Consider the following 21,451-nt stretch of genomic DNA (forward strand, 5'->3'; position numbering starts at 1 on the left):
TCAACCAGTTGAATGGGATTTTCCACAGCATTAAAACAACAACAACAACAAAACATAACCAGACTTAGTCTAGGACTGATTTTAAATTGTGCTGCTTTTAAACAGATGCAACCACAAGAGAACTGATTGTCAAAAAAAAAAAAATGCCCAAAGAGTCCACTCAAATTACTGAGTAAACAAATTACAGGTAGAAAGATGCAACCTCACATCCACATTGAGCAAGCTGGGGATGAAAGATGGCTTCAAAAAGTCCAAAATCACTTCATCGGATTGCCTGAGGAAAATGACTAGTTTTATCAGAAGACTTCTTAAGACCATTTGTCAGAGGCCGATGTATTTGCAGACAACAGGTCAGGAGTCTGATGCTGCAAAACACTGTTTCCAGCATTGTTTGCAGCAAGTCACTATTTCCTCTACGTGGCGTGGCAAAACCAAGAGCACCTTCTCTTTCACGTGTTTGCTCCCCTTGGAAACTCTGCTCTCTCTTACTTAACAGGATCTTGCAGTGGATACCACAAAGGGTGTCTACACAATTTGGGCAACCTTTCTTAATCTTCCTGTATTTTTGGCCAATCTTTGTAGCGTGTAGTACAGTAATTATAATCACTAACAGTTGTATTTTTTTTCCTTCTCCTATACATTTAGCTAAAAAATAGGTAACAGCAGTTTCAGATATGTAGCAAGAACATTTCTTAAGCATGTAACTAAACATAATAGTGTCTGCTATATTTCTGAAGAAAGAAAACAAGATGGATATTCCTATGAAAAATGCAGACACTTAGAAATAAAATATAAAAAAAGAGAGGCACATGTATCACTCCTGAAACCTTGTATGACATACATATCAGTCAGATTCAAAGTGGATAAAAACACAAAAATGTATTTCTAGTTCTAAATATGCGTTTGAACTCTTTATATTGATGATTTTTCCATATAGGTTGACCGCATGCTGGTAATCTGTTTGTTCTGCATTTGTCATACTTGTGGGCAGGGAGCACTCCTAAGTAACCATACATGTAGCACAACAGATAAATAACAATTGCGAAGGAAATGGATCAATGCAGTTAATCTAAACCACACAGATAAGAGCAGAGGAAAACTGGAATTGCTAATTACGTTGGTTAAAGTAAAATATTTGTATACAGATAACTGCCTTGTATTACGTCTCTAGTGATCTCTGACTTTACACATTTTGCTGTTTTCACTCTCTACTCCAACACAACAAACAGCCTCAGTAAAACAAGTCATTACAAGCAGAGCTTCCAAGCAGTTTTTTGTGGATGATCCAAACGCCCCTCATTTGTAACAGAGGAATAAGGAGCTTGGTATGGTGCAGGGCCTTTAGTTATCTAAAACACCTTCACCTCCTCTGCTAGCACCATCCAATATTTCAAGTGAGCCCAGTGTTCACTTACACCTCATCATTTATTTTAGGTGACTGTGGTAGCACCTTCTGAGCGCCCTTGAGGATCTGATTTCTGAGGTATAAGAGGACAAGTGTAAAACATCACAAAATAAGGGTTTTATGTGACCTGGCAGCCACAAGTATTCAAACCTTTCTCCTCTGAAATTTGACAACAGTCACACTTTGCCATCTGACAACAGCAATAACAACCTACTTCAGCACTCCTTTTCAGTCAAATCTTTTAGATTAGTTTATACTAATTTCACAATTTCGCAGAGTAAGAAGAAAAGGAAGCTATAAAATTATTTCAGCGTGTCCCTTATCAATGCAGTGTGGCTCTATTCTCTTCTGCAATTCCCATAGTTTTGCAGGCCAGACACCACTGGGAGAAAGGCATGCTGGCCTTCATGTTTCGGGACACATACCAAATAACAGTGATTTTGAACCTCACCCTCCTTCTGTCCCTCTCTGTAAATTCTGCAAGCTGGTGATGGAGAGAAGAAATGGGAATAAATGAGGGAACGGGCATGTTAATACAAGAGGAGGATGTAGGGAAGAAAAGGGAGGTGCAACCATTTCTACATTTCCAAAAGTATTCATTGCCTCACATACCACCAACAGATCCTGACTGAAGACATCTTAACTCTTCCCTCTCTCACAGGATTCAGGTAGTGTAAACATTCATATCTATATAACCAGCTTTATTTTGGAAGTCTTAAAAATTTGCATGAATTCTTTGGAACTGAGCAGATAAAAGATGGCATAAATGTTATGCAGGGGAAGGGGCTGTTCATTTTTTAGTACAAACTGCAGTGCTTTGGAAAACACCGTGCAAAGGGCGCAGTGATCAGGATGCAAACCCAGACTGTGCAAAACCTGTGCAGCCTGAGAGGGCAGAAAGTTTCCTCACAGTAGGCAGGGTGCCTACCTTAATCACCAGGCTACGAGTTGGTTTAGGATCAGGGGAGTGAGTATAGACTGAAGGACAAAATGCTCTCCTAGAGACACATGACAGCATGACTTTGTAACACAGTATTGGGTGTATTGGCTCAAGCCTCTGCTTCATTCATATAAAAAAAAACTACTGGATCAGGCATCCAGATTTTTTCTTTCCCAGATGACCAAATTGTCTAGTAGATTGATGAACTTCACACAAACCTGCACTTATTCTCTCTCTCAAGCCTGAGAAATGTCTGATTGCTGCATGCAGATTCAGTTCAGGCACACGCTGGAAACAGCAGAGAGATTGGTTTGAAATTCTTCAGGCAAAAACATCCATCCCAGCCCTGTTCCCTAGATATGCTCTGAGAGTATCTAGCTGATACTCTAGCTGAGTATCAGCTCCTCCAGGCACAGCAGTAAGAGATATCTCAGCATTTTTAGGACAAGGTATGAGCAAGGCTGCAGGGTGTCCACCTCTGAAACACTCCTGAGAAGGCTTGGAAGCTGTTTTGGAGCCTTAGGAAGCTTTGAAATCCAAATTCAAGGATCCTGGAGGATCCAGGTATCTCTAACACTGCATGGCAACTGTCTTTAAGGACTGCTGGTTTTGATTTAAGCATGAAAATTGTGGGTGAAGATGGATTAAAATGTCTCGTTGTTTTTGTTGATCTAATGCTTAGTCTTGCACCTGATGCAACTGTGCACTGTCTTTGGTATGAGCAGTCCTCATACTGTTGAAGGCAATGGAGATTTCTGAATTTCTGGGATTGTAAGATACGGGAGTTCACTTGAAAAACACTAATTAACAAATCCAGCTACAGGTACCAAATGTAGATCTATCTCCACAAAGAAAATTTAACAACGTACAGATCTCTAGAAGCCTTTTAGATACGAGTAAGGAATTGCATGAATTCACTATGCTTCTTTCAGTGGAAAGTAATAGTTAAGGAAGTTTAAAGAAATAAGGAGAAGAGCTCAAAGAAGAAAGAACAGTGGGAAATGTTTCTGTTTCACAACATCAGAACCAAAGAATAATTATATGAAACTTAAGCAAATGTTTTATTTTTATTTTTTAATATTTTCGTTTGTGAAAACATTCCTAGCTAAAATAGTGCTTATCTGATGATTGCTAAGTAAAAGGTTGAAACAAGACTATAAATATTTAGGAGTGACGGGAAAGGGAGAAATAATGCAGTTCTTGAAAAGAGACCTGCTATCTGACTGTATTTGGTGTCTATGCAGTATTTTGACCATTAACTTTTTATTATTATTATTTGTGTTTATTTTTTATTTTATTATTATTATTTTTAATCATAAAGAAGCAGTCATCACCTCTGTCTGCCAATCATTTACCTTAGGCTGTATCGATGGAGATGGAGTCTTTCTCAGCATCAACCAACAGCTTTGCTCTGGACCTTTACAAAAAGCTGAATGAAACTTCCAAAGGCCAGAATATTTTCTTTGCTCCTTGGAGTATTGCAACTGCTCTCGCCATGGTCTATCTGGGTGCAAAAGGTGACACTGCAGCACAGATGGCTAAGGTAAGCTGTGAAACTAGCAGTATTAAAGCCAGTTCCCACATGAATTGTATTACCCACCTGCCTATGTGAAACAGAAAGGAGCAACATGGGGAAAACAGTGATTTGTCATCATGTTGGGTACAAGAAATAATCTCATTCATGCTGTCTGCAGTCCTGCAGGTCACTGTTCTTCCAGTTTATTTCCAAGAGCTACCTGCTCTATTACTACCCCTACATTTAGCTTACACTTAACAGTTGCCAGAGGGAAGTTATTGACATTAGAGACTACTGCAGTCTTGTTGGGAAATCTACCTTCTATTTAAATTGCCCTTGAAGAGAATAATTCACCTGATGCTGTGCTCAAGTAGTAATAAAGAGACATCTTTATTAACAAAATTAATATGCAACTAAGACACTCTAGAGTCTTAGTAGACACTCTAGAGAAAGGAAAGCCAGAGATACTATCACTGCTTCTAGATCCCAGGTGTTCCTGAAAGTGGTGTATCTGTGTTCTCATTCTGCACATTCATTATTTTATTTATGTACATACGTTAACTTTAGAGTTTTATATTGGCATCCCAGTAGTAAGACTCTGAACTGCACTATGTTGTTTGTTCTGCTTAGTCATGATCTGAAAATAAATTCCACATAACTAAGCATGAATTAACCATTGTTCCAAATAAATTCATGTCTGAGCCATGATATTGCTCTGTTATTAAGTAGTAAATATGACTAAAATAGATATAATTATGATATAATTATAGAGTATAATCGAGAGTAAGGTCTTGTCCTCATTAACTTCAGTAGACTAACTAATATTGTGCATGACCGGTGAATTTTCCTAAGTAGAAAACTAATACAATTACATATACTTGAGCACATTTATCTTCTTAAAACAAGCTGTCTTTATGAAAATTTGTCATTGTCACAGGTGCTTCATTTTAACCAGACTGGAAGAGAAGAAGGTTCTTCTGAGACAAGGCCTTCTCTGGGGAGACCAAGGAACAGAGAAATGGTATGTATTACAACAAAAGACTCAGAGAATTAAATGTCATTCTCCTTTTAGATGGCTCAGGATGAATCCTCAGGATAAATCATTATGTCCGCATTCATTTTAGTAATTCACTGACTTTCTAAGTTGTAGCAAGGTCTGCCTGATGTGGTCCTCCAGACATCTCTCTCCATTACCTCTTCAGCCTGTCCCCATTCCTTTGCAAAACTCGAAACCTCTTCTATCCTCTGACCACCAAGTTCTTTTCCGTGTGTCCTTCCTAGAAGCCCATGTCTCAGCATGAGTGAAAAAAGACCAGAGCAAGGAATGCTGCCTCACCAACCTAAGGTTAAGTCACCGTGCACCAGTTGCATAGATTCCCATTGTCAAAAGCTCAAAAAGCTCAAAAGCTGCAAGGCTGCCTTAATGGTCCTCGTGATACTCAAAATTAGGCCTATGACTGAAAACAGATGATCCAACCTCCTGGCTGCACCATCAGCAGATGACCCCAAAGGTCTAGGCAGCTTTGCAGAATCAAACCTTCACCCTACAGACAGAAACAATTTGTCCAGTTGTATGTAGTGCTGCAAATATGCTAGATACTCAAAAAAGAGCTCCAGCCCTTGGCATTCCTTTTAAATTAAAATGACCTGAGGCTTTTCAAATGATCACGGAAGGTTCGATGCTCCAGAGAGAAAAAATATTTCCATACTAATTGATGTCTCTTTCCAAGGGTCCTGAGCATGAGGAAGCTGAAGATATCCACGCAGGCTTCAAAGAGCTCCTGACTGCCATCAACAAGCCCAGAAACACCTACTTGCTGAAAAGTGCCAACCAACTGTTTGAGGAGAAGACCTACCCATTACTGCCGGTGAGCTGAACATTTTTGCTTAAAAATATTCTGAGTTTAAAAAGTATTAATAATAAAGGAAATCAAAATTTTCCAAATGATAGCACTGCAGTTCTAGTAAGAAGGTGAGGACAGCCGTACTGGGCTAGTCTTACATGGACAAGAGGTCCACCTTGTCTCTTTTCAGCCTGCTTCTTGTTAGCATCACTGTTGGTTTGTTTTTCCTCTAAAGGAAGCTTCTCTGTATCCCTGGTCATCCTTGTTCCCCTTGTCAGTGGTACTTATACTCCAGCATTTCTGAGATGGGGAGGCCAGAACTGCACTAATTCAAACCATAGGCACACCATGGCTTTACAGAGCAGCATATTAATGTTTGTCCTTTTATTACTTCTTTCTTTCTAACTCTTCAAATTATATTTGCCTTTTTGACCATTACTGGGCAGGTATTTTTCACACAACTGTCCATTATAGCTTCAACACCTCATTCCTGAAGTGTAATCATGCCCTGTATACTACCCTCCACTGCATTATTTACAGACATTTCAATGTGTATATTGGAATGCAAATATTTACATCTATGTTCTATAAATTAAATATTTTAGCACAAATCTCATCACTTATCCCTATAGAGCTCCAATAGTAATATCCATTTACCATGAACACTATTTCCTCCTCCTGTTGGTTTCCATTCTTTTAAATGGGCGAGATCTTTCTCTGTAGTCCCATGGATACTCAGCTTCTTCAAAAGCCTTTGGTGGGAAGTCTTCTGAAATGCTTTTTTTTTTAATCCAATTAGGCTGTCATGGCTTAACCTTCTTACCCACAGGCTTCCTGACACCTTCAAAAAAACTCCAACAGATTTGTAATGTAGAACTTCCTATTACAAAATGCTGCTCCGATACATCATGCTTATCCACATGCCCGCTAAACCTATTTATTCATGTGCCCTGTGGGCTTATGAGTTTGTAGTTCCCTGTATCTTTGACATCCTTTTAAGAAGTGACATTGCATTAATCATCATCCAGTTTCTTGGAAGGTGGTTTTAAATGAGATTACGGTTCTTTGATCTTGGAGTTTGCTTCCATCTCCTGAGTAATTAGCAATTACTCAGTCATTAAACTAAATAAATCCTGATGAATGCATATTGCTCATTTTCTCCACAATCTCATGTATCTACCCTTTAAGACTAATTAGAGAATCTCCTGCTGGGAATCTCCCTGAACTGTCTCAGAGAAGACAGCAATGTAAAAGTCAATTCTAGTTTTCTGCCACAATGTTATCCTACCAGAACATTCCTTTTATGCCTGACCCTCTATTGTCCTCACAAACTCTTGGCAGGTTCCTTGAGTCTGAAGTAAATCTAAAAATGTTATTTTAACTTTGTATGAGGCTACTCTTCCCTCTTGTACTGAACTCTACATTACAAAGTAGAAAATACTTCAATGATATGAAAAGGTCATTCTGAGAAATAACGATGATAAAAAAGGTGAAGAATGTTTATTTAATTTGATATTTCAAAATTACAAATTTCCATTTTGAATTTCAAGTACAAAAACATGACGTATCACTCTCCATGAGACAGAAGTCCTTACTTAATATTTAGCACAGAATGTATCAGACCTTATTTTAAGGGTTATCTAAATTTCAAATTAACTATATTTTCACCAACTGTGTATTAGCAGATTGTATAATCTGTTTAAGTGATTATTTCCACCACTTTTGTAGCTTAAATTTTACTACATAAGCATTCATTTTCCAACTTTATCTTTCAGAAATTCTTAGAACTCATTACAAGGTATTACAAAGTAAAACCACAAGCTGTAAACTTTAAGACAGCTGCGGAACAAGTCAGAGCACAGATCAATTCCTGGGTTGAAAATGAAACAGAGAGTAAGTTAAGTACCACTCTAATGGCTTTTTCTTTTCTCATTTCCAAATCATTTGCATTTCCACTTGTATTTCTCCTGCAGCCAGAGATCCATAAGAGATGGAAACTCAGGGGAGGTGACAAGCAAAGTGCAGTTAAATGGCTTGAAGAATGGCTCCCTCCAAACCTAACTGCTGCTCTTTACAAGGCCCTTCCTTTCATCCTTCCAGCCATGGTCTCTTCTGAATTATTTCTGTTCATTGGAGGCAGAAATAGATACTGAATGGCTCCACCCTAATCAATGAAGGCTTTTATTCTGAATGTTTTATACTGCATGCAGCCAGCTTCACAGAACGTCCAAACTTTAACCAATTTCCAATGTCAGCTACTATAAAAACTGCTGTTAATATATTTAAAAATAAGATACTTTTTACCATATGTGTACTATGAAAAATGTACAGGAAAAAAGTCTCCTAGGTGCACTTTTGTTAGATACATAGGCACAGAAAAAGCACAACTAAAACTGGTAATTCACACTGTCACACTGAAATAACAGTCCTATTTGTCTGATTTTGAAGGGAAGATCCAGAATCTGCTGCCTGCTGGATCTCTTGATTCTCACACCATATTGGTCTTAGTAAATGCCATTTATTTCAAAGGAAACTGGGAAAAGAGATTTCCTGAAAAAGATACTTCTGAGACACCATTCAGATTAAGCAAGGTAAATTCCTTCAGTCTATCTATTACTGAAGAGCGACAAACCTCTAAATATTTCACCTGCATTTCATACGCCACTGCAACACTACCTGTAGATAGGCACATGGTATAAACGCAGTGAGAAGAGCAATTATGAAAAGAAGTCAGAATTATTTACACAGATGCATGAGAATAAGATTTTCTCTCTAATCAGTAGCTCCTTGCTGCCAAAACACTATAGTTAAGTAACTTAAGCATAGGAAGAAATTTCTGTAAGTGTTGAGGTGCCATTTTCAAAAGGGACTGAGCTACTTCGGAGAGCAGTATTTAGACACCTAGGTCTCTTTTGTGCTTTTGAGACAGATAGTCTATAGCCTGAGTTCAAGCAATCTGAACCTACTGCTCTTTCCTAATGTACCCTTGCGGTTGTGCAAAACCTCATGTGGAATTTTCATGAGGGTTCAACATTTTAGCCAAGTGCGTGTCGACGATGTGTTCAGTATACACTGATTGAGCTAACTATTTAAACATTCACACACTGACAATTCACGGTAGCTCACTGCATGAGTCTTTTTGGATTATGTCAAAGATAAGCAAAAGGATTTGTCAATCGAAACACATACCTTGTTTGACATAGATTATGAGTGCAAATATCTTTTGTATACCAGGTGATTTGAAACAATCGTGTCGATACTGTGGCTGTGTATCTGACAGCTACTACACTACACATGTGGTTTTAGGATTACTCATGGTACACAGCGCACAGAGGGTTTAATTCACAGTGTATCTGATAGAAAAGCCTGCAAACAGATGAACTTTTGCACTTGTGTAACAATGGAAAGGAGAGAGTGGATGTATCAGCAAAGGTCTGTGAACATAAACACAGCTTGGGAATGCAGAAAATTGCTGGGTAATTTTATTCCATTTGCTAATCAAACATCTGTGGTTTGAGGAAGAGGAATAGCCAGCACAGGCCACAGATATAGTTTAGAGGCAAATTAAGAAAATCAGTATTGTTTGGGAGTATGCAAAAGAGTTGATGGCATCCAAGGAAAGGAAGTCAACATTTCACCCCTTACCCTCAATCAACACATTCACTCCAACAGTGTACAGTCTGTGAGGAAACCTGAAATACAGAGTAATTATTTGCTTATCAAAGCTCACACCTTGTTTTTAGAGTGAGAAATACATTACATGTAATTAAGTTAGCAGGTTGATAGCGTATGTGTCTTTATGGATTTTTTTTCAAAGATTCCATTGATTTTGGAACAGGGGCATACGTGACACTGTCTGAAGGAAACAGTACTGGAAAAATATTCAGATGTTGCTGAGTCTTACACTTGTTTCCAAATCTTTGCTTTCAGTTCAAGGAAGCAAGTAATCTTCTTCATTACTTCTAAGGAATGAAGTAGTACTACTGATTTTTTATATCTTTTTATTGTTTCACAGACCAGGACTAAGCCAGTACAGATGATGTTTCTGAGAGATACATTTTTAATCTTTCAAGAGACAACCATGAAATTCCAAGTCATTGAGCTGCCATATGTGGAAAATGAAGTCAGCATGTTCATTCTCCTACCAGATGACATCAGTGACAACACTACTGGTCTGGAGCTGGTAAAATTGGCATACTGTTGCATCACACACACTACGAGACATTAATGGAAACAGATGAAAATAGTGAGGAAGAATGAGCTTCAAAATTATGGCAGAAAGGGATTTGCTATGTATATACTTTGTTTCATAAGCTATAATACAATGATTTCTCAGCCTAGGATTCAGGGCATCTGTTAATGATGCGAACATAATATTATACTTGATACACCTAAAAAAGTACGTCCACACTACTGTCTTAGCCTATTTTGTATCTTCTTTTCTATTGCCAGAATAGCAGAACAAGGAAAGGGAAAAACAGATTTGAAACGTCATGACAGAATTAATCTTCTTCTGAAAGGTGCATTAATCATTTTATGTCATTTGCAGTCCAGACTTGCACCTGATACTTTGTGGTGAGGATTCTCAAACTAAGCACTGACTATCCTGACCCTCTAGGTATCAGCAGCCACTTATGGTCATGCCAGGATCAGTTTCAGACTCTAAATAGATCAGAGCAAACATTTTTATTTGTACCCAAGGTCCCATGCATCCTACTTACTTAGCACTAAGAGAAACGTCTTTCATATATACATATACCGAGGGCCTATTAGTATCACCATGACATCGCAAAAAAGTAATGCTTTTCACATCCGCAAAAAAATAAGGAACTATTCTGCAGGTTCACTGCTACACCTTACCACCTTTAAGGAAATATACAAGACTGTAAGTCACGCAGCACTTTGCAGGATCACGTCCTAAGAATACAGAGAGCATCCCAGCTGCGTACACAGCTGGTAGCTGGACTTTATTTTACATCTTGATGAGTGTTATATCCTGGTGTGCATGTCTTCTCTTTGTCCTTTGCATTATGACTATTTTCTTCCCAAATTCATTGCAGGTGGAAAGAGAGCTGACCTATGAGAAACTGGCTGAATGGTCCAACTCAGACAATATGATGAAAGCTGAAGTAGAACTGTACCTGCCGAAATTGAAGCTGGAAGAAAATTATGATCTTAAATCCACTTTGAGCAGCATGGGCATACGAAACGCTTTTGATCCAGTTCAGGCTGATTTCACAGGGATGTCAGCGAAGAAGGACCTCTTCATCTCAAAAGTTATTCACAAAGCTTTTGTGGAGGTCAACGAAGAAGGTACTGAGGCAGCAGCTGCCACAGGTGTCCTGGTGATGAGAACAAGAACACCTAAAGTAACTTTTAAAGCTGACCACCCCTTCCTCTTCTTTATTAGGCACAACAAGTCCCAAACCATCCTCTTCTTTGGCAGATTCTGCTCACCCTAGTCAGCATTACTCCCTGCCCTGCAGAGCAGCAGATAGCGGTTTGCCAGCTCGGGGTAAAACCTGATACTTCTGCTGCAGCTGGAGGGATACCTGGACCTGGACTCCTTGTCTATCAGACCACGCACCCCACAGCCTGAAGCAAAGCTTCTCCTTTTGCTTCTCCTACACCAAAATGATAGCTATGACAGTGCCTAGGGGAGCACGCAATGCCTCATGTTGACAGAGCAACCCTGGTTAGCACTCAGATTAGCCTGCTGGGGTAGCTCTGTCCCCCAGCCACTATCAGCTGTAGCATTGCCATCCCCCTTTCCCTCACTGTAGTGCATGCAAACGTGAGGCCCAGTCCTTGCCCTCATGACTACATCCTGATTCAGACGTGGTCTGCACTTACTTCCACCTTGCTATAATTAGCCCATTTAGCCCTTGATTAGGTCCCTGCATTGCAACTATGGGCACCCCTCCCCCCAAAAAGCCAGCCTCCCCTCTTGTTTCTTACACACACCCCCAGACTTAAGTCTTCGTCATCTCTGAATTTTGCATCAACACATTCTTCCACAGATTGCCTCGAAAAATAATTACAAAAAGCCACACCCCTGTAAGGGCTGTTTGCCTCACTTCGAGCTATGGGCGTGCCAGAACCACGCTCAGCCTCTGGCTACAGCAACAGCACGCCTTTGTTATTAATAATAATAATAATATCGCATAATGCTCATAGCCTGATGGTGTTTTCTGTCAGTTATACGAGGAGAAGGGGAAGAGGAGGTAGGAAATAAGTAGCAAGGCAAAGCCTGCGGAGATGCAGGGGGGCTGCGGCTAAAATGGCCGCCGCCCGCCCGCGGCCATAGCGGGGAAGGGGCGCAGTGGCGCAGCCCCCAGTAACAACCACGAAGGTGGTCATGAAGGGGACCATGGAAGAAGCCATGGAGGGGCCGAGCCCCAGCTCCTTTCCCCGGCGATGGGCGGCCCGTGGCCGGGCAAGGCTTCCGGGGGAAGGGCGGAGCGGAGGCTGGGGAAACGCCGGTGGCCGGCCGGCTGGGTGAGTGGGGCGGCTGCTGCGCTGTACTGCTTGCTACGGGCAGTGTGCGTTGGATTGGTTTTTTGAGGGGAAAAGGGGATTTTTTGGCGCCTCCACGAAGCTCCTTTCCCCTCATGGATGCCTGTGTCAGCCGGGGAGCTGCGGCTGGGCGGCCGGCTCTGTACCGGTGGCCGTGCCGTGGTGTCGCCGGGGTGCGGCCACAGGGCGGTGGCCGGGGCAGAGCCGCAGCTTGCTGGGGCTGGGCGCCCCGGGGAGCCCTGTCAGCTCAGAGCAGCCTTTCCTAAAGCACAGGAGACACGATTTGGGGTCAGGACACCCCCAAAATCGCTGCTGCCGGCACGGTGCTGCGTGCCCAGCCGCCTGTCAATGGTATGGTGTGTGAGGGGGTTGTGGCAGGCAGGTGGAAATAGACAGTGTGCGCTTGTCTCTTGGGTGTTCTTGTTCCTTACCCTGTCTGCATCGTCTCCAAAAGCCCTCTGTTGGGTTATGTTACAGTTCCTGAGCTGTGGGGAGAGTGTGGATAACTAAAGCTGCCCCTCCTTGCCCTGCTGTTGCACAAACTGCAAGGAACAGCTGTTGTGATGTTCCTTGCAGTTTGGATAAAAGCACAGATTTTGAGGCAAAGGGTGTGAGATGCATCCTTTTGTCTGTAAAGGGTTGCCTGTTGTGGAAAGCCTGCACAAACTTCTGGCGCCTGCAGGCCGAAAACCTCATTGCTGGCAGTCTGACAGCGAAACTTCTGGTCCCTGGAATAACCGATGTGAACTGAAAATGCAAAGTGCCTCCTACACGCTGTAAAGCGCATGTGGTTACATCACTTCTGTTTCAGGCAGAATCAGAGGATTGTTTCAATCCAAGTTGTTTTTTTCCTTTTTTTTTTTTTTTTTTCATTTGTGGGAGAAGAGAGACCAGAAAGTTCCTACTGCTGTCTGTAGTAAAGCTGCTAGCAAGGATATTTTTATAGAAGGAAAAGAACACGTACACAAACTTGTCCTTTTGTCCTATTTATTCGATTTGATGAATCAGGAATATGGATTAGGTGTTGGTTTTGTATTTTGTAGCAACATACCAACACTAGGCACTGCCTCAATAACAATAAAAACACACATAGGCACATGCAAATTACTATCAGTTGATACCTTTCAAAGTGTGGCGATACTTACTGTAGTTAATCCAGACTTCTGGCATTTAATGCTCCTTCTATAGGTGTGTGATCTAATGTCAGGTTAGTTACCAGTCTGTGCAGCTGATGTACGTAAAGTCTGACAGGTATTGAGTTGCATATGTTGGAGCATGCAGGTACCATCAAGTTCTCTATGACCAGTCTATTTTATCGCACGTATTTCCGTGTTGTAGACAATAAAAGCCAGGCTGCAGTGGACTTTGATTTTTTTTTTCTTTGTACTGCAGCAGGAAATTGCACTAATTTGTCATGCTGAGCAGATAAATTTCATTTGAATCTTGTAGGTCAAGTCATTCAGCTGACTTCTGCCAGGCTTGCTGTTAGGTATAGAATACAGCTTTTGCACAAACAAGTACACTAAAGGTATTACTGAAGATACACAGACTTGTAGAAGGTAAGTTTGGAATTCTGCCATTTTAATGTTATTTTGCATTGGTTATCCTGTAAAGCAAATAATTGTCGTTGCAGAGTCAAAGGAGACTTGTTCTAACAAATGCTAAACAAATTACTGTCATGAATGCACATCTCAAAGGTAGTATGTATGTAGTATTATTTAGCCAGTGAATAAGCCCAATGATGCCAATGGGAATCATTTCTTCTACTACAAGTCCGGGATTGAAATATAAAAGCAATAAATCCACCTAGTGCCTAGTATGGGATTTAAGATGTTTATTCCACCAAACCAGTTTTTCATAATATTATACCCTAACCAAGATATTTTGTGAATCATTTATATTGGGAAACGTAAAACACAGAAATAGATTATCAGTTTGTATTCAAATAAATTTGAGCCGTTCTTTTCTTTTTGTGTTTTGTCTGCTAGGCTCTGAATCATGGATAGCCTCAGTGCAGCAAATACCACTTTTGCGTTGGACCTCTTAAGACAGCTGAGTGAGAAAAACGGCACACAGAATCTATTCTTTTCTCCTTTTAGTATTTCTTCTGCTTTGTCTATGATTTTGCTGGGTTCAAAAGGTAACACTGAAGCCCAAATATCAAAGGTATGTCTCTATAAACTTAGTGCACTGAATTTGATGAACAATATGGACATATGAACAATAAATCTGTAGTATAGTCTGTGACCTCCACTTATGTTAAATTGTTGTAATCATTCTGGTCTTGGAGAGCAGAGGTCATCCTTTGGTATGTACGTAATCAGTACATGTGTTTTATTGTGTTTGTGTACTGGGGGGGCAGATTAAGAGGTTCCTGTTCTTATGTTGTGTGTGGGGGGGTTCGTTTTGGAGATAGAGATCTTCCTTAGTATGTCATTAAGAGGTATCTGGGACTTTTTTTCTTGTAGGTTTATATTTGTATAGCTAAAGGTGAATCTCCAGCTACATAAAACATTTTTTTCTCTATCATCTTTTTTTGGGCTTAATGTCATACTATCGGACTGTGCATGTTTCGAACATGTAGCCAGGCACTTTTAAAAAAAAGTTTTGCTTTGTTTTAACTTCAGGTTCTTTTGGTCTCTGGATTTTAACAGAGTTTTTGCTAGGTTTTCTAGGATAGGGATTATAAATACCCATTTTTCCAAGAAGAACTTTGTGCAGCACTAAGAAAAAGGCAGGATGTATCTAGACTCAGACTTCTTTGGGGACTGGGTGGATTCCTTAGAAAGCAGGGAGGTTGGACCAGATGGCCTCCAGAGGTCCTTTCCAACCTCAACCATTCAGTGGTCTTCTAATGCTCAGATGGAGTGAAGGAACCTAATGCTGCCCTCTTTTCTGCAACCTTATTTATTACTTGCACAATATTTGAGTGGATACATCGTATGTGACTTGAATTATGAGCTCCAAATAGGAGATATGATGAAAAACCTGTTTTCAAGTCATAGTGTTTAAGCCCAAAACTCATTTAAAAGAAAAACACACACAACACAGTTGTGGTGAAGAAAGTGTTTCAAAGAAGACATGGACCACACTGAGGATATTTGTCTTTCTACAGGTGCTTTCTCTGAACAAAGCTGAGGATGCTCACAATGGGTATCAGTCACTTCTCTCTGAAATTAACGATCCAGACACCAAATATATCCTCAGAACTGCTAACCGACTTTATGGAGAGAAGACATTTGAGTTTCTCTCAGTAAGTAAACATTAAATTTGTGGTGTTTTGAAGTATAATGTACTTGCTAGGTATTCCCTTTGGAGGTCAGACAGAGGCTTTGGATTTTACTTTCCAAGTTTTTATAAGTTGAGACCTACCAACCTGAAAGTTAATGCAGAAGACTGGGTTCTGAACTAGGTGGAGCAGATCCTTTTAGGTGACCCTGTGATCTGAATGCATAACTGGTGCAAAGCACTATAAAATCCAGCAGACTCTAAATCTCCTGGGTTTCATCATCCATTCTTTTTGGGGGTGCTGTGGGCCAAATGGTTTATGAATCTCTTTTCCTTTGATCATATGTAAATATGGTGAAAAATAATTGTTACTGCTGTCCAGCATGGAAAGTATTTGGAGTTTCTTTTCTCTGATAAGTCATCCAGAGAACATACTAAAAGGAGTACATGACTTAATATTTTCCTTATCAGAGTATGTAAATAAGAATAATAGGTACTGTTATGTATGGTTCTTTAGGTGCTTTCCTAGAAATAGAGGTATGCATCTAGTTGGTTTTTTTTTTTCTTTTTCCTGGGAGTGATGGAGTTCTATGTCTAAGAACTTCTGCAGAAAAACAAATGCTGTTATGTTGTCACTATAGTACTTCCTAATTTACAGGTGTTTTTTAATGAAGAATGTTAGTTTTGTTCCTATATCAGATTAGAATTACGTGGATTATACTCTGAATTTTGCATCTGTGAATCTAACTATTTAACTCTGAGAGAATTTTTCTGTTCTCTAAGAAAAATCTGTTTCCCCTCTACCCTAAAGGTTTTCATTAGCCTGGGAAGTCTGACAATGAAGTTTATGTAGAGACAAGTTTATAACATGTGTTTTCTCACTCAAGCAAAAAGAACAGACATTTTAGGCACATCGTTTCTCAGTTGAGTCTGTAGAACTTCGTAGCATATAAAAGAAGCCATTTGACTTAAATGGGAAAATAATTGCTAGCTCCAACAGGTGATATGACAACTAATAGGAACATGTCAGACAAAACATTAATAGCTTTATGTGAAGCTGGGGGAGGAGAGGGAATAGTTTTTTCTGTGTATTTAAAAATAATCTGTTACTGAATGTCAGTATAAGTATGTTGGTGAAAAGCTGTTTTGAATGTTTCTGGCAGTCATTTGTAGAATCAAGTCAGAAATTCTACCATGCTGGACTAGAACAGACTGACTTTAAGAATGCTTCAGAGGATTCCAGAAAGCAAATAAACGGCTGGGTAGAAGAAAAGACTGAAGGTGAGTGTTTTGCAGAGCTCCCTGCTGCATTTAGCAGCAGTCAGGGCTTGCACAAACAACTAGTTCAAGATGTCATATTGTGATGCTTTTTTTTTTTTTTAAGTAACAATTATTGAACTCTCTCTGATTGGTACGTAATTCCTTTAATTAGCCAGTAATTAATACACATTGGATGCTATGTGATAATTTTTAACATTGACGTGTATATAATTGTGTTTTCTTTCAATATATCCTAAAGGTAAAATTAAAAACCTGCTGGCAGAGGGAATTATTGATTCAATGACCAGACTTGTGTTGGTGAATGCCATCTATTTCAAAGGCAACTGGGAAAAAAGGTTTGACAAAGAGAATACAAACGAAAGGCTATTTAAAATTAACAAGGTATGGTGTACTAACATGCTGACAATACAATGATATATCTGACTTTGAAGGAAAAAAAATCATTCAGGCAGTGTTACCTGGCTGCATGGAGCTTCTTACTGCCTGTCCCCTTGATATGAAAGTTCTTTGCCTAGTTTCTGTTAAGTTTTGTGTAATTACTAGGATTTTTAGTGTCACACAAGTATTTCTCCAGGATGAAAACAAACTGGTAATGTGAATTCTGTAAGAACTCACCTGCTTAAAACAAGCACTATGTGAAATTGAAGCCCTCATGCTTGATTTCAAACTGTTACTCTCACAGTGATGAAATGTATCCAAAAATGCTTGAAACTGCTCCACTTCTCATATAGGGCATTATATTACTCTCCCAATCTACATACTGTGGCATTTTAGAAACCACCAGACTGACTTGGTTCCTGTTTGGAAGGAAGGCTTGCCATCAGTTTCCCCCCAGAGATGAAACAAAGCCCAAGCTTATGTATTTGCTTAGGGCTCTTTCCTCTCCCTCCTGCAAAGACAGATCCAGTGATGTATCTGAGGGTGAGGCCCAACCTAGCTCTTAGATTACCTTTTTCTTTGCAAACAGTTTTATTTGCTTGTTTTTGAAGACTCTAGTCTTTGAGATCAAGATACAACTTTTCCAAGTAACTGTGAGATTGAGTAATGCTGCCTTGTCTCAGACAAGGAACTCACTTTTAGATATGCAAACAACTGCAAACCTCTTCCCTTGTTACAAACAAATGGCTTAAATTTATAATTTCATCCTGATAATGACTAGCTGCTGATGGTCTGCAGAAGTCAATGAGTAGGCTCAAATGAGCAGTTGGAAATCCCAGGTGCTAACCTGAAGCTTTAAGCTAGTTATTTTACAGTCTGTCCAGGATTAGAATTACTTTAACATCCCAGTAGTCTTCTCTGTGATAGTAAATCTTTGACTTTTGCACTTCTTATGACTTGCTGGATCATTTTTGGCATGCTGTGTGGCCTTTGCTTATTCATCCTTTTCATGCGTCATTGATTGCTGTTGCAAAATCACTTCTGGCATAATCTAAGGGCATTGTTTCAATGGACTTTCCTTTTTTTGTTGTTTTTTTTTTTTTTAAAAAAAGGCAACACCTTGCATGGTTATCTTGTGAAGGTAAGGGGAAAAGTGATTAAATTTAACTAAAAGGGAGGAAAATGTAAGCAAAAGTAGCTGATGGTCCATGTGTAAATGGAAGGAGATGGTGAAAAATAAAACAGAAAAATCTTACACCTTCTTACTACCTCTGTGACTTTTAAGAATTCAAAATGATGTTCTCAGTGCCTTAGCATTTTAGTAGCATATTAAGATATTTCAGTTGTTTTGTTATAGTGCCTAGAGCCACATGGAGTGAAATGAAAATACCTAAATGGAAATTACTTTTTATTAATTTAAAGCAAGGAACCTAGGTCCTGCTTCTTGCCAGCTCTGCTTAGTGAACAAATATGTATTCTTGCTTCTTTGCCTTAAAGCAAATTTCACATATATTTCCCCATTAGAAATTAAGGATTCCTGAGATTTAATTTTTATCTTTCTCTTTATGGAAGAGTGACAAGGCTGTACACTGCACTGTGCTCAGGTTTCTGTACAGTCAAATTCTAAAAAGCTTTAAGTAACTGGTTACCTGCTTTGTATTTTAAGACCAGTGTACTAGCTCAGTAGTAACTGTTGATGTCTTTATTTCAGAATGAGACCAAACCTGTGCAGATGATGTTCCAAAAAGCTAAATTTCCAATGACCTATATTGGAGACCTGGAGACCAAAGTTCTTGAGCTCCCATATGTTGGCAATGAACTCAGCATGATCATCCTGCTCCCTGATGCAATTCAGGATGAAACTACTGGCTTGGAAAAGGTAAGCTGTTGAGCTAAATCCAGACAGTTTGTATCTGGCCAGGGAAGCAAGCTTGGTACTGCATGTGAACCTGCAGTTCAGTCTCAAAGCTATGATACCGCTGGTGCTCAGGACTGGCTGAAATACATCCCATATCTCCCTGCCCCCAAAGTGGCATGTATTATTTTCACCTGCCCCCAAAGTCAGAGGCTCTGGAAGATGATGTAGCCCTCATCAGGAGCAGGAGTTAGCTGTGGTTATGGTGAAGCCCTAGTAGGGGGAGTAGCAGATGAGAGATTTGGGGGAGCAATTATGACTTCCAGTATGGACTTCCATAGGTCTTCCTTACTGAACAGCTGGCACATTGTCACTGGCCCTCTACTTAGAAGCATGTTCACAGGGAAGTCTGTGGTCTCTTCTGTTGTAGAGATACAAGTTTTGGTTGCCTCTTGCTCTGGCCAAGCAATTAATAAGTTTTTCTAACACTGACTACAAAGTGTGTTGTAAGCAGGCTTTTTCACCAGCCTGTCAGCTGGAAGATCCTGAAATAGGATCTTTTGGTTAAAAGGAAGAACTGGGTTTGGTTTCTTTGGGACCTTGTCATCGGTTCTTCTGTGCTTTTACTTCTCATATGTAAAAATGTTTTTTACAGTCTAGTGTGTTTTATAAAAGTAAACTTTGAGATACTATCTCATAGTAATGTATCTACCACAGAGAGCATACAGGATTGATCTCAGCTGAAGCCATAGTCTCTAGTAGGTAATAAAGCTTGTATTTTGGCTTAAGACCCTGTAAGCTCCAGAAAAAGATGCATGTTATGCACTATATAAACAGATAGAGTAATCGTCACTTATGCCTGCATAAAATTGTGATTCTTCTTTATTTTAATTATGTAACTTGTTTTTTTTTTTTTTTTAAGCTGGAAAGAGAACTTACATCTGAGAAGCTGACAGAGTGGATTAATCCAGAAATGATGGATATAACAGAGGTGAGAGTGTCTTTACCCAGATTTAAATTGGAAGAAAACTACACTCTCAAACCTCTTTTGAGCAACATGGGAATGCCTGATGCGTTTGACGTAAAGAAGGCAAACTTCTCAGCCATCTCAGCTGGTAACGAGCTAGTGCTTTCTGAAGTGGTTCACAAGTCCTTTGTGGAAGTCAATGAAGAAGGCACTGAAGCAGCAGCTGCCACAGCAGGAGTGATGTTAATGCGCTGTGCTATGATCGTTCCAGATTTCACTGCTGATCATCCATTCCTCTTCTTCATCCGGCACAACAAAACTTCCAGCATTCTGTTTTGTGGCAGATACTGCTCTCCCTAAAAAGATGTCTCGACAGAAGTGCTGCCATTAACACAGTAACTTTGTTCCTTTAGGATAGGATTACTCTTTTGCACTAACTGCCTCTTTCAACTGTGCCTGAATCTGCTTCTCTGGTCATTCATTTGGGCTTCGATAGAGTACCAGAGACACTTAGACATACACAGCAGCTGCTGTTTAAAACAGGTTTGCTATCCTGTGCACCTGAGCAGGGAGTTTTGTAACTTCTTACTGACAAGAAATATACTCAGTGAACGCTTGAATCTGTGCTTACAGTTCCCATCACACTTTCCTTTTTGTGGCCACCAGACAGTAATCAGATAGTGACATCTCATAGAAAAGGAAGAAGTAGATTTTGTTTCTGACAGATTGGAAGACATCTCATGCTGTGTTCCCTGTTGTGTTTTTTTTTCCCATCCCCAGTATTTTTTGTCTTTTATCGTTCTTCCAGAACATTTAACACTTTCATAAAGGTGAAGGGAGATGAAAGGAGGCTTTGGCAACCTTTTATATGTTGTTAAGCATCCTGACTAGAGTTGTTTTTTGGATGATAACTGGATATCTCTTATACAAGAGTGGGAATAAAAGTATGTCTCTGTAACAAGTGACCTTGCAAGTTTTCATGGGGTAAGGATTGTTGTCTTACCACTATGTGACACCTGGGTATATTAGCTATCACCTAATTTATCAGTCCTTTAACAAAGAATGTAATAAAAAAGCATATGGTTCCTCTGTGGTATTTAAATGCTAAAGTTTTTTTTTTTTCTATCTATATATTTTTCTTCTTCATGGTTTGTTAAACCTCTTACTTTAACTGAATGCCAAAGACAAAAACTGAAGTGACTTTACTAACAGTGATTTGTTTTGCTATTCCTGAAATAATAAATGAATTTGTGAGTGCTGTGGGAGTTCCTTTCTTTTGTGACCATAAGTTACGCAATTCTTTTCACCTGTAGTAGGAAGAAAACAAATACTGCTTGATGGAGGGCAATCAGCTTTCACCTAACATGAGGAATTCATTCCTTACCATGGGCTTTGCCAAATGCTGCAGACCCTAGGTGCAGACTGGGATTACTGCCAAGTTTTGGGTCAGCCTTGGGATTCATTATAAAAAGCTTTTAAGGCAGGGGCTCCGAAGCCAAGCAGTCGTTTCTGGCCAGGATG

General features: G+C 39.8%; 2 protein-coding genes and 1 long non-coding RNA gene across 5 annotated transcripts; 2 read left to right on the top strand and 1 right to left on the bottom strand.

The window, feature by feature from the left end:
- The first annotated feature begins 3,646 nt into the window (after positions 1-3,646).
- On the top strand, positions 3,647-11,875 carry LOC137850659 (heterochromatin-associated protein MENT-like). Of its 2 annotated transcripts, XM_068670926.1 has the most exons (8): positions 3,647-3,888; positions 4,799-4,882; positions 5,592-5,729; positions 7,481-7,598; positions 8,154-8,296; positions 9,721-9,888; positions 10,766-11,018; positions 11,116-11,875. In XM_068670926.1, the coding sequence occupies exons 1-8, from the start codon at positions 3,715-3,717 to the stop codon at positions 11,229-11,231; spliced, it is 1,194 nt and encodes a 397-aa protein (XP_068527027.1). In that variant the 5' UTR covers positions 3,647-3,714; the 3' UTR covers positions 11,232-11,875. The 2 variants fall into 2 exon arrangements, with proteins under 2 accessions (XP_068527027.1, XP_068527026.1); XM_068670925.1 differs by having other exon boundaries at positions 3,648-3,888; positions 10,766-11,875.
- Positions 9,167-11,806, bottom strand: LOC137850662 (uncharacterized). Its single transcript, XR_011092718.1, has 2 exons — positions 11,670-11,806; positions 9,167-11,047 (listed from the first exon to the last, which is right to left on the bottom strand). It is a non-coding gene; the product is annotated as an uncharacterized lncRNA (long non-coding RNA).
- A 190-nt stretch (positions 11,876-12,065) lies between the features above and the next one.
- Positions 12,066-21,188, top strand: LOC137850660 (serpin B6-like). Of its 2 annotated transcripts, none has more exons than XM_068670927.1 (8): positions 12,066-12,203; positions 13,671-13,780; positions 14,210-14,387; positions 15,337-15,474; positions 16,613-16,730; positions 16,969-17,111; positions 18,820-18,987; positions 19,886-21,188. In XM_068670927.1, exons 3-8 carry the CDS (start codon positions 14,220-14,222, stop codon positions 20,288-20,290), a joined length of 1,140 nt encoding a protein of 379 aa, XP_068527028.1. In that variant the 5' UTR covers positions 12,066-12,203; positions 13,671-13,780; positions 14,210-14,219; the 3' UTR covers positions 20,291-21,188. The 2 variants fall into 2 exon arrangements, with proteins under 2 accessions (XP_068527028.1, XP_068527029.1); XM_068670928.1 differs by lacking the exon at positions 12,066-12,203 and adding an exon at positions 12,225-12,247.
- Positions 21,189-21,451: the final 263 nt, after the last annotated feature.

The sequence above is a fragment of the Anas acuta genome, chromosome 2 (assembly GCF_963932015.1).
Source record: "Anas acuta chromosome 2, bAnaAcu1.1, whole genome shotgun sequence".
Classification (NCBI taxonomy): Eukaryota; Metazoa; Chordata; class Aves; order Anseriformes; family Anatidae; genus Anas; species Anas acuta.

Bases quoted from the DNA above. Each gene is read 5' to 3' on its own strand.
- LOC137850660 (XM_068670927.1), top strand. From the start codon at position 14,220: ATGGATAGCCTCAGTGCAGCAAATACCACTTTTGCGTTGGACCTCTTA. The intron at 16,731-16,968 runs GTGAGTGTTTTG...TATATCCTAAAG, and splicing joins GGTAGAAGAAAAGACTGAAG to GTAAAATTAAAAACCTGCTG. The intron at 17,112-18,819 runs GTATGGTGTACT...TCTTTATTTCAG, and splicing joins GGCTATTTAAAATTAACAAG to AATGAGACCAAACCTGTGCA.
- LOC137850659 (XM_068670925.1), top strand. From the start codon at position 3,715: ATGGAGATGGAGTCTTTCTCAGCATCAACCAACAGCTTTGCTCTGGAC. The intron at 7,599-8,153 runs GTAAGTTAAGTA...CTGATTTTGAAG, and splicing joins GGTTGAAAATGAAACAGAGA to GGAAGATCCAGAATCTGCTG. The intron at 8,297-9,720 runs GTAAATTCCTTC...ATTGTTTCACAG, and splicing joins CACCATTCAGATTAAGCAAG to ACCAGGACTAAGCCAGTACA.